Source organism: Embiotoca jacksoni, unplaced genomic scaffold (genome assembly GCF_022577435.1).
Source record: "Embiotoca jacksoni isolate LCO1_2020_lvr unplaced genomic scaffold, fEmbJac1.0.p SCAF_2, whole genome shotgun sequence".
In the NCBI taxonomy this organism is placed as follows: domain Eukaryota; kingdom Metazoa; phylum Chordata; class Actinopteri; family Embiotocidae; genus Embiotoca; species Embiotoca jacksoni.
The window spans coordinates 6,935,488-6,947,920 of record NW_027185340.1 but is presented as its reverse complement, the minus strand read 5'-3'; the positions used below and the strand labels follow the sequence as shown (position 1 = coordinate 6,947,920).

Below are 12,433 nucleotides of genomic sequence, written 5' to 3'. Positions count from 1 at the left end.
ACTTTGTCACACGACCTCCATCACATGACCCTCTGGTTTGACCACGGTCATGCCTTTCATGCCTCGGTGAGGCAAAACGTGGCACTGACACAGTCTCCTGTAGGACTGACCGGTGCGTAACAAACTTTGGCTCGTTTGAAACCATAACTGATTAATTAAGATTAAATTGAAAATAATTGTTGAGAGCGCTACAAAAAAGGCAGTAGTGGATTTAAATTTTTGTTTTTTTCCCACTCTAGTAGCTTCAACGTGACTTGACAACCATCGTTTTGATGCAATACTGTCTGAAATACAAAGTACAGAAGTGCAGAAATATTTAGTGGATTAATCAGTTAGTCTACTCGTCGCAGAAAGTTAAGAGATATTGCTGCGCTGCTTGAGCACAAACAGTATTTCTTGAGTGTCTCAGTCTTCTATAAATGGATCCATTGCAGTCTTCTATTGTTTTACTTTAGACTTTATTTTTTTGTTTTGTTTTAACACTGAATTCCAACTGAATTGATACGTTGGTTAATTTTCTGTCGTTCAGGTCACGTATTAAGCTAAATTTCCAGATGTTTGTCTGTTTCAGCTTCTCTAACCAGAAATGTGCTTACATTTCTTCCTTTTAAATCATTGTAAATCGAATAATTGAGGTTTGAATAGTTGAGCAAGACAAGACATTTGAAGGTGTCACAATGGGCTCAGAAACTGTTACTGTTTTCTGACATTTTATGAACCAACTGTAGTTAATTTCTACCAAAAGATGAAAAAAATATAAATGAATGAGGATAAATGAAATCGTAATAACCAAATTAATGAGACGTCAAATAAATTACAGGAGAAACTTGCACCTTTGATGTTTTACGTCAACATTTTGACATTTTATCTCAGTTTTTATTCATCATGAGACTGTTTAATAAATATATATAAAGGATAACGGAGGACATTAAAAGGATGCCAGTAGTATTCTACATTCATCAGGTATTAAACAGTAAATGGACAGAGGATGATGTCTGCTCAGTGACATCTGTCTCAGGCTGAATAGCTGCTACAGTTTTGACTGGCCTCAGTGTTATTGTAAACCAGAGAGATACTGTCACCGTCCTGTCAGCCTGCATCACGCACAGCAGAGGCACCGACAGTCAGCTTCTGCTGTAGCCACCTTTTCATTGTTCTGGTGAGGCAACAAAGCGGTGAATGCCGTGGCGGTATTGCTTGGATGCACCGGCAGAGAGGCATTTTCTGCCCCTTTCAGGCAGCGGGGAAAAGGTCTCAAAGCAGCCTAATGCCGTCACCCGGCAAAGCCATTTCAGAGGAGAATGCCCTGAGCCGAACGCCAACAGGAAAAAAAAAAAAGTCTGACTCTGCCCTCTGCAAGACCTCTTGAGTTGTCCTCTGTGGCCACCTTCGCTCTCTTTTCTTTCTCTGTCTATGACACATACTCCCCCTCCCCCCACCTACACACACACACATGCACACAGTAGCTTGCCGGGAACATGGTTTAGGTCCAGGTGAGGTTGATTGTTCACCGCCCCAGGGCTTTCTTAGAATGAAATCTGGTGTGATGGCTGTCTCAACAATAAGTTTAATGTTGATGGTACATGACCCCAATATCACACACACGCCTACATACACACGCACACAGATGAAGAAATATTGTCATACTGCTTGGGCACAAGCAATATTTTTCCCCAGACATCCCAATATGCACCCACACACAGGTTTATTAAAACCTGTCCTTTTCAGTCTCATACTTTTTTCTTTTTTTTCTTTTTACATTTTCACTTTCACTTTTCGTCACGTTATTACAATCCCACAAAATGCCAACTAAATTACAACATGACTCGTTGAGCTGCGGCGGCTCCGGGCAATTCAACCACGGTGCTGATTTATTTAGAGTAGATATGTGGCTCATTCCCCCGGTAGGGTCAGCTGAAAGAGACAGAGCCGAGACACTCTCACATCCTACACACTGAGGACCCAGAGAGGGTGCTGTTGGGTTCATTATGGGAGTCAGGCGACCACAGATTAATTCTGCCGCGTATAATTGGATGGTCTATCTCTGAGCAGGATGTGGCTTATGTGCCCGGAAAGTTGGTGCTCGGATTTGCCTGTGAAAAGAGCCACAATAGTTTGCCACTGTTTCATGGGGTTTGGCAGTAAAGACCCTCAAAACACAACATATTACAGTAAAGAATCCTGTCTTTCATTTGAGATAATAAGTGTAATTTGGTTTGCTGTTGGACTCCTAATCATTCTCCCTGTTCTTTCTCTTTTTCTTCCCTGCAGATCCCCAGCTCAAGGGTATAGTGACCAGGTTATATTGCAGGCAGGGATACTACTTGCAAATGAACCCCGATGGCTCTCTTGATGGGACCAAGGATGACAGCAGTAATTCCTGTGAGTACCGTGACCGTATCTGTCGGACTTTTACGTCAAACATTTGATAGGTGTGTGAAAAATGTTCGACAAATGGCTAAGAGAGGACATGGTGAACCATTTCCCAGCAAACTCTCATCATTTAAAACCTTGATTATATACAGTAGTTTCCTTTTTAGTAGACTTGCAGACTGAATTACACTTAAACACCGTAAAATGTAACCGTTGGAGAGGATTACTTCCTGTTTCTAGATTGCAGAAAATGAGCCGTCAACCCTACAGTCACCCTCCTCTAACCCTCGGGCTATCCTCTAATTTTTTTGTCATTGGAGCGAAATTGGCTTCTTAAAATGCCGCCACAGGATCACACAGATTTGTCCCCCTTCTCCGAGAGGGAAAGTGGACCAGGAAACAGTGGGCTTAACGGGGAGAGAACGGTATTATTAGCTTGTTCTGGCACTGCTCCTCTTGCACTTCAGGCTAGGTGGTTAATTTGATTCCAGTGCTTGGTGCTAACGCTAGCCTGACACTCCACATTGTGTCACTTACTCCTGTCAGCATGAGGAGATGTGGCACATGTCACGTCTGAGAGGCTGAAGGGAGTTATTGAAACAGTGAGCATCATAGATAGTGTGCACAGTTGATCAGGCGCTGTCATCGACTGTTTCTACGTTAGACTTTTGAAAATTGACCAAAATTGAATTTGAAGTCACCAAAAAAAAAAAAAAATCCAATGATTGCACATTTATCCCCCACCGATTGTCTCCCAGGCTACGAACCGGCCAACATCAATTACTTACAGGGTCTGCAGAGGTTATTATGTGCCTTTAATTCTCCTTTCCACACATACTTAATGTCACAGCCAGTCCAGACCTGTTGTTTCTCACCAGTACAAACAATAGCCATTACCTCCCAGACCCAAGGAGTCTGCTACAACAACAAAGGTGCTATTAAATCTGCCACACACCAGCGGTGGCACCAATTACAACTGATTCTGAGGTAGCGCTGGGTGGCCGAGACTATGCTCGACTAGTCGCGTCCACCAGCCAAGCCTGCAATTCGTCTTCAGCCATTACCCAAATACAACAGTGAGCAATTGCATCATCTATTCTTTGTGAAGCATTAATGATCGGCAGCTTTTACTCAGATGATGAATTGTGCTCTAATGTTTTCCCCTCCCTCTGTATTTCATGTTTAGTTAATGTTAGGACCGTGTGTGTGTGTTAATGATGTTTGGTGATATTTTTGTGTTTGCCTCTTTACCTGTGTGTTTTCCAGCTTTATTCAACCTTATTCCTGTGGGCCTCAGAGTTGTCGCCATTCAGTCCGTGAAGACAGGGTTATACATCGCCATGAATGGGGAGGGCCATCTGTACACATCAGTAAGAACACTATTCTATTCTATTTTGGTTATTTGTTTGGTTTTCTTGTATTCATTACCTTTATGGTATGGTCTTTTTTACCTCCTGTTTTCTTAAATGTTTACCGGTATTGACGTTATGTATGACTATGCTTTGCTTCTCTATAGATCACTTTGTAAACTCTGTTTTTAAAGGTGCTATATAAATACAGTTATTATTATTATTTTATTCTGTTTTATTCTATTCTATTCTATTCTATTCTATTCTATTCTATTCTATTCTATTCTATTCTATTCTATTCTATTGGTTTCTTTTCTTTTCTGTTCTATTATATTATATTCTGTTCTGTCCTGTCCTGTTTTTTCTATTCTATTCTATTTTATTTTCTATTATATTCAGTTTTTCCCTGTTCTGTTGTGTTCTATTGAGTTTTGTTCTGTTCTGTTGTATTTTATTATATTCAGTTCAGTATTCTTATTCTGTTTTTATTCTATTTGTTTAAAGACAATAGTTCGGTTCGGTTGTGCACAAATACCGCAAAAACAACACAAAATTATGAAGTATTATGTCAATAATGTTCTAGTCTGTGCTGTATGTGTTATGCACTCACCAGACACTTCATCAAGTACACCTTGCTGCTACCCGGTTGGACTCAGTTATGCCTTCAGAACTGCCTCTTTTTTTTGGTGGCAGGATTAAACAAGCTGCTGGAAACAGTCCTCAGAGATTTTGATAATTTAAACATGATAGCGTCACACAGCTGCTGCAGATTTGTAGGCAGCACCTCCATGATGTGAATGTCCCGTTCCATCACATCCTAAAGAGACTCTATTGGATTGAGATCTGGTGACTGTGGAGGCTATTTCAGTTAAGTGAACACTGTCATTTTCAGGAAACCAATCTGGGGTGATATGAGCCTTGTGACTTGTGTTATCCTGCTGTAAATAGCTATTAGAGGCTGGGTACACTCTGGACTTTCAGAGATGGACAGGGTCAACAATCATACTCGGGTAGGCTGTGGTGTTTCAATGATGCTCAGTTGGTATTAAAGGATCCAAACTGCACCAAGAAAACATCCTTCACACCAGTACACCACCAGCAGCAGCCTGAAATCTTCATACAAGACAGGATCAAACCATGCCTTCATGTTTACCATAAATTCTGACCCTACATCGGAATATCACAGCAGAAATGGAGACTCATTAGACCAGACAACAGTTTTCCAATCTTCCACTGTCAAACTTGAGCCCATTCCCACCGTCTCAGATGCTGCTGAAGCCTGTTTGCTTCGAGGTCCGACGTGTTGTACGTTCAGAGATGCTCTTCTTCGTACCTTGGACGTAACGAGTGGTTATTTAAGTTACTATTGCCTTTTCAAAAAGCTTGAAGCTGTCGGACCTTTCTTCTTTGACTCCTGCCATCAACAAGGCTTTTCAGCCCAGAGAGCTGCTGCTCACTGGATGATTTTTGGATTGTTGTAACATGAAAAATCACAGTAGATCAGCAGTTTACGAAATAATCAAACCAGCCCTTCTGCTACCAACAATCAAGAAACATTCAAAGTCTTTTAATCACCTTTTTCCTCTTGTTCTGCTGCTTTGTTTGAACTTCAGTAGCTCGTCACCACCATGTCTACATGGCTAAATCCGCTGAGTTTCGGCCACATGATTGGTTGATTAGATATTTGCATAAATGAGCAGTTGTTCCGGACGAAGTGGCTGGTGAGTGTACGTTTTACATGTATATTGAAAGCAGTTCAGATATGTATGTAGATATGTATTAAATCATCAATTTTCACGTCAAGCAAGACACTTTTTCCAATAATCGGATCTGAACATTAATATTTACCACATTGATTATTGCATCTCAGTCAGGATTAGGGATCCCATTAATGCCCCCAGAGTTTTCTATATGAAAATACATTTGCATTACATTACATAATTCAGGAGGAGCAGATGTTTAGCTCTCTCACATGGGATCTGCCTTCATGCATATTTTTTTAATCTAGTGATCTATAAAGCTTAATTATATGTACGTTATTAATAGAGAATGCTGGTATTATGTGACAAACAGTAGATGTTTAGCACATGTTATCAGAGCAAAACTATTTTGGAGCAGTGGTAGGACATCTTTGGAGCAGCCATTTTTTTTCCCACTACATCGTCACCCACCACTATTGACTACCTCTCTTCAAAATATACTAGCGTTCAGCAGGCTAGACAGCCGAGGGAGTGATAAGACCTCACCCACACAGATAGCGCTGCTAGTCTCTCCCAGTCATTCAAATCAATCAGCAGGAAGAACATTGGGAGTAGCGCCCCTCTCCCAGACAGGAGTATCCATCAGAGTCACTGTCTCTTCTTCCTTCTGCTGTCCTCATGGTCCTAATCCCCAGAGCGCGGAACCAGAAATTGCCATTTTATTGTACTCCATCTAATTACCTGAGAGGTTTAGAGGGGCTACTTCTCTTCCTGTGCTGGTATTCCAGTGGAATTGTCTAACATTTAATCACGGCTTGACTTCAGCCATGAAATGAAATTCATTTGGAGAGGATTGACCTAGAATCCTGTGGATTTTGTTATGGAATTGCACAGTAGGGATTATAAATTAATATATACTAACTATGGATAGACTACAATGCAAAACACACTAGGAGACCTAATTGTGCAATCTTTTTTCCATCTGCAAACACACACTCCAACACAACAACACATTTGATTGCAGAGATGTTCCCATAAAAAATAGTATGTCGATTTTCATATTCAATCATAAAGATGCAGACACTGTAATCAAGATGTTTTTCTTTCACGAAGTTTATTCAGCCCTCATTTGTACAGGCTGTTTAACACTTCCCTCTTTTTGCATGGGCTCCCATGTGTACGCAGGATAACTCCAACGTTTAGACAAACAATAAAACTTACAAAACACGAAATCTGTCTGCACGATAAGAAAATTGGTGTAGAACGTTCACACAATCACTTGAGTCACTCATTTACAATTTAAAACCGATCGCAGAAAGTGGTTCAATTATGTCACGTGTCAGTGCTGTACTGTCAACCTTCCACATCTCTGTTGGTTAGATGTGTGTATGTGTCTGTCTGGGACATACGTTCGCATGATTTTTCATGCCGCTCCACTTGTCATGCTGAAGTGTTTTTGACAGTTGTGAGTAGATCGCTGATGGTTTGCCATCTCAGTGGTAGGCTGAAAATTGTTGCTGTGAAAGCTCGTACATAGTGTTGATTGCCAGACGTGCTTAATAGCTGATAAACGCTGCTAACTGGCATTCAAGCTAACCTCTCCACCCCCCCACCCCCTCTTTTTCTGCGGCGGTGGTCGTAACTGGGATTACGTTAGATCAAGTGTTTTTGTTATTTTGTCCAGCAGCCTCTTGACATGTTCAGACCAAGCATATGTGCTGCGAAGTGGGTCTCGTTGTGCTTAGTCGAAGTGCCGTGTTCCTCCCTGGTCCATTTGCAGCTTATTTCTGTGCTAATGGTGGTTTTGATCAGACCTCAACTATCCAACCACCCACTCAAAGGTCTCTTTTTGTGAATTAGTCCGCTAATGGCAGCCTTATAAGATGTTCTTCATCCTCCACCATCTCCACCACCCCTTCCTTCCTTTCTGCCTCCTCTCTTCTCCTCTGTAAGCAAGGTACAACCATTCCTCCCATTATCACTGTTCCTTCACAAGCGACAATCTGGCAGTCGACCTTTTCTACCCATTTGGGGTGTTTGATTTTAGTGCGCTCACATTTTCAGACGGTACTTTAACGGCTATATTAATTATTAAAACATTGATTTGTGATCTCCACATCATCTGCAAAATACGAGATATATTTATCTGAAAAATGATTAATTTTCAATTCTTAATTTCTCTAAAGCCAGGTCATTTTCATTCAGCACAATTCACTTGGCAGTTGTATTCAGTGACGATGTTAAATACATTACTGAGGCTTTTACTATGATGATGTACTCTGATAATGAGTGACACTCAAAGTGAATCAAAGGCAGAGTTCCACTCTTTCAGAAAATAGATGGAAAACCCATTCAGGTCCTCTGGTGGTGCATCATATTCTTTTGTGTGAGGCACCCAAGGCACTGTGTGCGGCTCAACTGACAGAGATAGCATCAAAGTGACTGTGCAGCCTGGCACAAAGGACACACCACGGAATAAAGGCGAGTTCAATCATCTCACCCCTTTTCAATCTGCTCCTTTTGTATCTGAGCCAATAAACTCCTGGCTAATTTCTCCTCCAGGCTGCTCCCTGGATTTCTTCTCAAATCTAAAAAGAAGAGAGGTAATTCTCCCAGCTTGTCATAGAAGGTAACAGAAATGGGAGTTAGGAAAGTCTCGAGATAGCTATAATTGAACTCTTATTGCAAAAACAGACACATTCAAATGAGACAAAACATAAAAGCCTTAATTGTTCTGCAGGGACTACTACATTACATCCCTAAAAGCAAACAAGGAAGTGTTGGATTGTATAGCTTTGTTACACATGATGAAATTGTGGTAGCAGAGAATGCAACTCCCTTGTGCTGAATTTGTTGTCATTTTACTGTCCTGCTTATAGAGTCTCCTACCGTCTTTCAAGTGTTAAGGTTCGGCATGACATGGTTGGCTGGTTTTCTTTAGAACTTGTTCCCCGTTCCTCACTTCACTGGAGTCTCTCACTGCAGGCTTTCTTTATCAGGAGCCTGCACTTGTTAGTGCTACCTTTCATGATTGTCAAATTGACTTGCCACATCACTTGAGTGGTCCTTTTAGAAATGGAGTCTTTGAAAGGGCCAATCTGGAACAGTGCGGTAGCTTTAGCTTCACTTGTTAAAGGCTATATCTTTGGCCGTGTGAGAACAAAAGACTGAGGGAATCTGTTTCCTGTCGCGACCAGTTCAGGCTGTATGAAAGCTCCAAAGAGCTTGATGGGAGGGATCCTTCAGTTTACATCAATATGAAAATGACAGTGCATGGTGGTTGAGTGTAGGGAAGAATAAAGAGGAGCACTTTTTTCAGTGTCAGTGGCGTGAAACCAAGTGATTCTTTTGAAAAATGCTCAAGCCAGGATTCCCCTGGGTTCGGGTATTTGATATTTTCCTACCAACATTCTTATTCATCTCCCGACCTCTTAGGCTGTTTTTCTAACGCTTCTCTCAAATTTTCTGCCCACCAGGGACACCCTTCTCTGGATGTCTTGCAAAGATGACATTTCATGGGTGGTGAAGCAGTTTTTAAATATTTCAGTTTGAAACCACAGAAGACTCAGGGTATTTAAAAAAACGAAATGGATTTTTTTTCAACAAGTCATTATGTCCTATTTGCTAAATTAACTCCTTCTGATCAGTGTTTGGGTGGTCTTTCTGAAAATAATTCCATCATTAATTAGATATCAGGCCTCAAAAGGAGTTATGGTTTATGTCTGAGGTGCAGTCAGGTTTCTGGTACAGGTGGGCGAGCCTGGTAGTCTGGTGCGAACCCAAACCAGATTACACTCTGTTAATATATGGGTCTGGGCACCCTCCATAGGGAAGCGTTTGTAGTTGTTCCATCCTGCTGGCGTAGACCTCCAGTTCATTTTATCAGCATGCACCAAAACCAGCCAACACTCTGGCACCGCTGCAACTACCTACGACAATTGTCCACCAAAGCATTTTTTTCCTGAGTACAGCATGTTTTTTAAATTGTTTAAATAAACGGCAGCAACTTGACGAGTTGTTGAGCGTTTATTCTGTGCTGAACGCTTAATGTGCGGTAATACCACCACCAGCCGTCCAATCCCAGTGAAGGAGGGGCGGGACAAACGCAGGTAACCACCAACACTACTCGCTGATTGGTCCATCCTTCTAGTGCTAATACGAGCCGGGTTACAGACGGTTATCACAGCGAATAAAATTGAAGCTGTGAGCCACAGTCGAGGAATCCAGGCTACAGGCCTGGGGGTTCTGAGGCAGATCCACCTGCCCGATCCTCCCTAGCTCATCCATATACGGTCACTTCTGGCTCCAAAAAACCCCCGACAGATAACAAACCAATGGGTGACATCAAGGTGGGTTGCCACTCAGTGTGAGCTTATTATAAGCAAGATGCTAATTGGATAAACTTAACAGGGCTAAAAAAAAAAAAAAAAAAAAAAGAAAAGAAAATTGACTGAACCCTATCCTAAAATGAATAAAGCTATTCTATGTATTTGGAGCATATAGAGCATAATTATGTATACATATCCATATAAATGCAATGTAATGCATTCTGAAAAAGGTGGGAGACTCACTGTTAGTCTGAAACAGAAAATAATAAAAAGCTGACATCCTGCTTTCAAATGTGGCACCTCTAAATAATTTTTTGCATCATCATTCAGGGATTAAAGCACATGTAACTGTCATTTTTTTTAACTATGCTTATTAAAAGTTGCCTTTATGTCTTAAAACAAACCAGCAGACACCTAAAAACATAGTAGTCTAGCAGCAAAGACTGTGAAAGGGTGCTGACCACAATATTTTCATATTCCCACAGATCTCAGGTACCTATAGTAATTACTCAGATGATTTCGCCTCTGGAGGAGTGTCAGCCTCAGAGCTGAGGTGGGGGTAGCCTCATTATTTCCAAAGTGTTGCTCTCTCCCACCTTTAATGCAGTGTCAGTGTCAGGAAGGGAAGCAGTCAGAAGGGCTGGAGGGAGAGCAGCTTCATGCATTAATGAACAACAAGGTTGGAGGTAGGCGTCAAAACTGAACTGGTGAACTGCTGGCCGGGGCCGAGGCGGGATAAGAATAGATCGAGCAGTCCTTCAGCCATTTAATATCGCTGTTGTTATAAATTACTTTACACTCTGTTGGAATATTTTTGTCCGACATCTTCCTTCCTTGCAGAAGCGTGTCGGTTCGATCTGTGCAGCTGTAGTTTGAGTTGAGCCAGAGGAAGGAAGAGTTTTGCATCACGGCAGTGAGTTACCTGGCCTAACACAGGGAGCCCCCCCCCCCCCCTCACACACACACACACACACACACTGTGTTTGGCTGTACCTGTGGGGATTAGACCGCTGAACAATAAATCATAAATACACAACACAGCTGGTTTGTCCACCATGTCTTTCCAGGTGAACAGCTTAAGGTCTATTAATATCACGTGTCCTCCTCTGTTATTCCCCAGTTTATTGAAAGCAATTAAAAGTGGGCCACAGCAGCTGTTTTCCGAATCACTGGTTTACATGACACATATTTATGATTGAATGAATGAGTGGATTTCAAGTGAGATCCCTGCAAGGTTTCCTCCGATAACAACTTTGATTTGTATAGTACCGAGGTCGAAGTCGTGCTCTCATCAGCTGCTTCATTATAAGTGGCTAATTTTTTTTAGCTTCTTGACAATCAGTTATATACAATAAAACATTCAATCATGTATTATAGCCTAACTTTTTACACAATTACTCTGCTGGTTCTGATACTTCTGAGTTTGAGTAGGACCCTCGAGACATCCACGGACGTCCAAGATGGGTTCGATATCATTCTGGAAGACATTTGAACATCTGGCAAAGACATTAAACCGACGTCTTTCGGTCGTGTCTGGGTTCTGATTGGCAGGTTTTTTTGTTCACCCACACTTTCTGTCCCATGCTTACAGACCAATCGATCTACTCGTTGTTTACGATTTATTTCCTAAAACCTGACATTGATGGATCGATATATAACCAAAAGGTGGCCAAAAGAAACTTTAGAAAGCAAACAGAGGTGCAGCCTTTTCTTTTACATAGTTTTTAAGCGTTATTATAATCAACTCTCCACTACAAGTCACTTTTTGAACTGCTCCATTCTACATTCTAGTTCTGCCATCTGGTATCTTTGTTTTAGTGCTTTGATTCGGTAATGACCCCACCTTTTAACGTTGCACAGTGCCATTGCCTTTATCACCCAGCGTTGTACTCAACAAAACCTGAGTTGCATAAATATAGCAACGTGTGTGCTGGCTGAGCTCAGAGCCTGTGCAAGCCTCTCTGAGCCTCGCAGATATTCCTCTTCTGCATAAAAAAATACGTTTTGTTTTTTTTTCTTAACTGTTTCCTTATAGAAGCATGTTCCATTTCTCCTCCCACAGTACTGACTTTTACTATGGTGGCCATTAGCTAACTATCAATCTGTCAGCTAGAACTTACCCTGAATCTCTTTTATGCTTTGGGGATAATGCTCACATCTCTATTAAAATTAAGTGGCCAAAAAAAAACACACAGGCACTGGTTAGTTGGTATGGATGCTGCAGGAAAAAACTATTGGAATTGTGTGCTGCTGACAGATAATGAGGAGGCAGGAAACAATGGAAATTGTGCATGGACTGGTTGGGAGAACAAGAGTTTGGAGAGAGAAAAAGGGCAGAGGGAACTCCGAGAGGTGTTTGGCAGGGAAAGCCCTGCTGTGGTCAATATAATCAATGTAGCGCGTAGACAACCTCTGCTGGTTGCCCCCGTTTGTCTGTTGCTCCTTCTGCTACGATCAACAAGAAAACCATCGAACAAAACCAACAGCTTTTTGGAATAACATCCAACAATATCATTGTATTAATTTCATTACCGTGGCAGGTTAATGAACGCCTCATCTCACATGCGGATTATTATTTGTGTTCCCTGCAGCTGTTGAATGAAAGGATACTGGAAATGTTATGAATCCCATCTCCTCTCTGGGATTATAAGAGATTGTCTTTAGATACGCTAATTTCCACAAG

The 12,433-nt window shown here is 41.5% G+C and overlaps 1 protein-coding gene across 3 annotated transcripts in view; it reads left to right on the top strand.

Annotated features, from left to right (window-relative positions):
- The window catches only part of fgf14 (fibroblast growth factor 14), a 101,298-nt gene that overhangs the window by 69,255 nt on the left and 19,610 nt on the right, over positions 1–12,433 (top strand). For all 3 annotated transcript variants that reach the window (XM_069154291.1, XM_069154292.1, XM_069154293.1), the window contains exons 2-3: positions 2,272–2,382; positions 3,640–3,743. In XM_069154291.1, the coding sequence (XP_069010392.1) occupies positions 2,272–2,382; positions 3,640–3,743 (215 nt within the window). The remainder of the gene's footprint in view (positions 1–2,271; positions 2,383–3,639; positions 3,744–12,433) is intronic.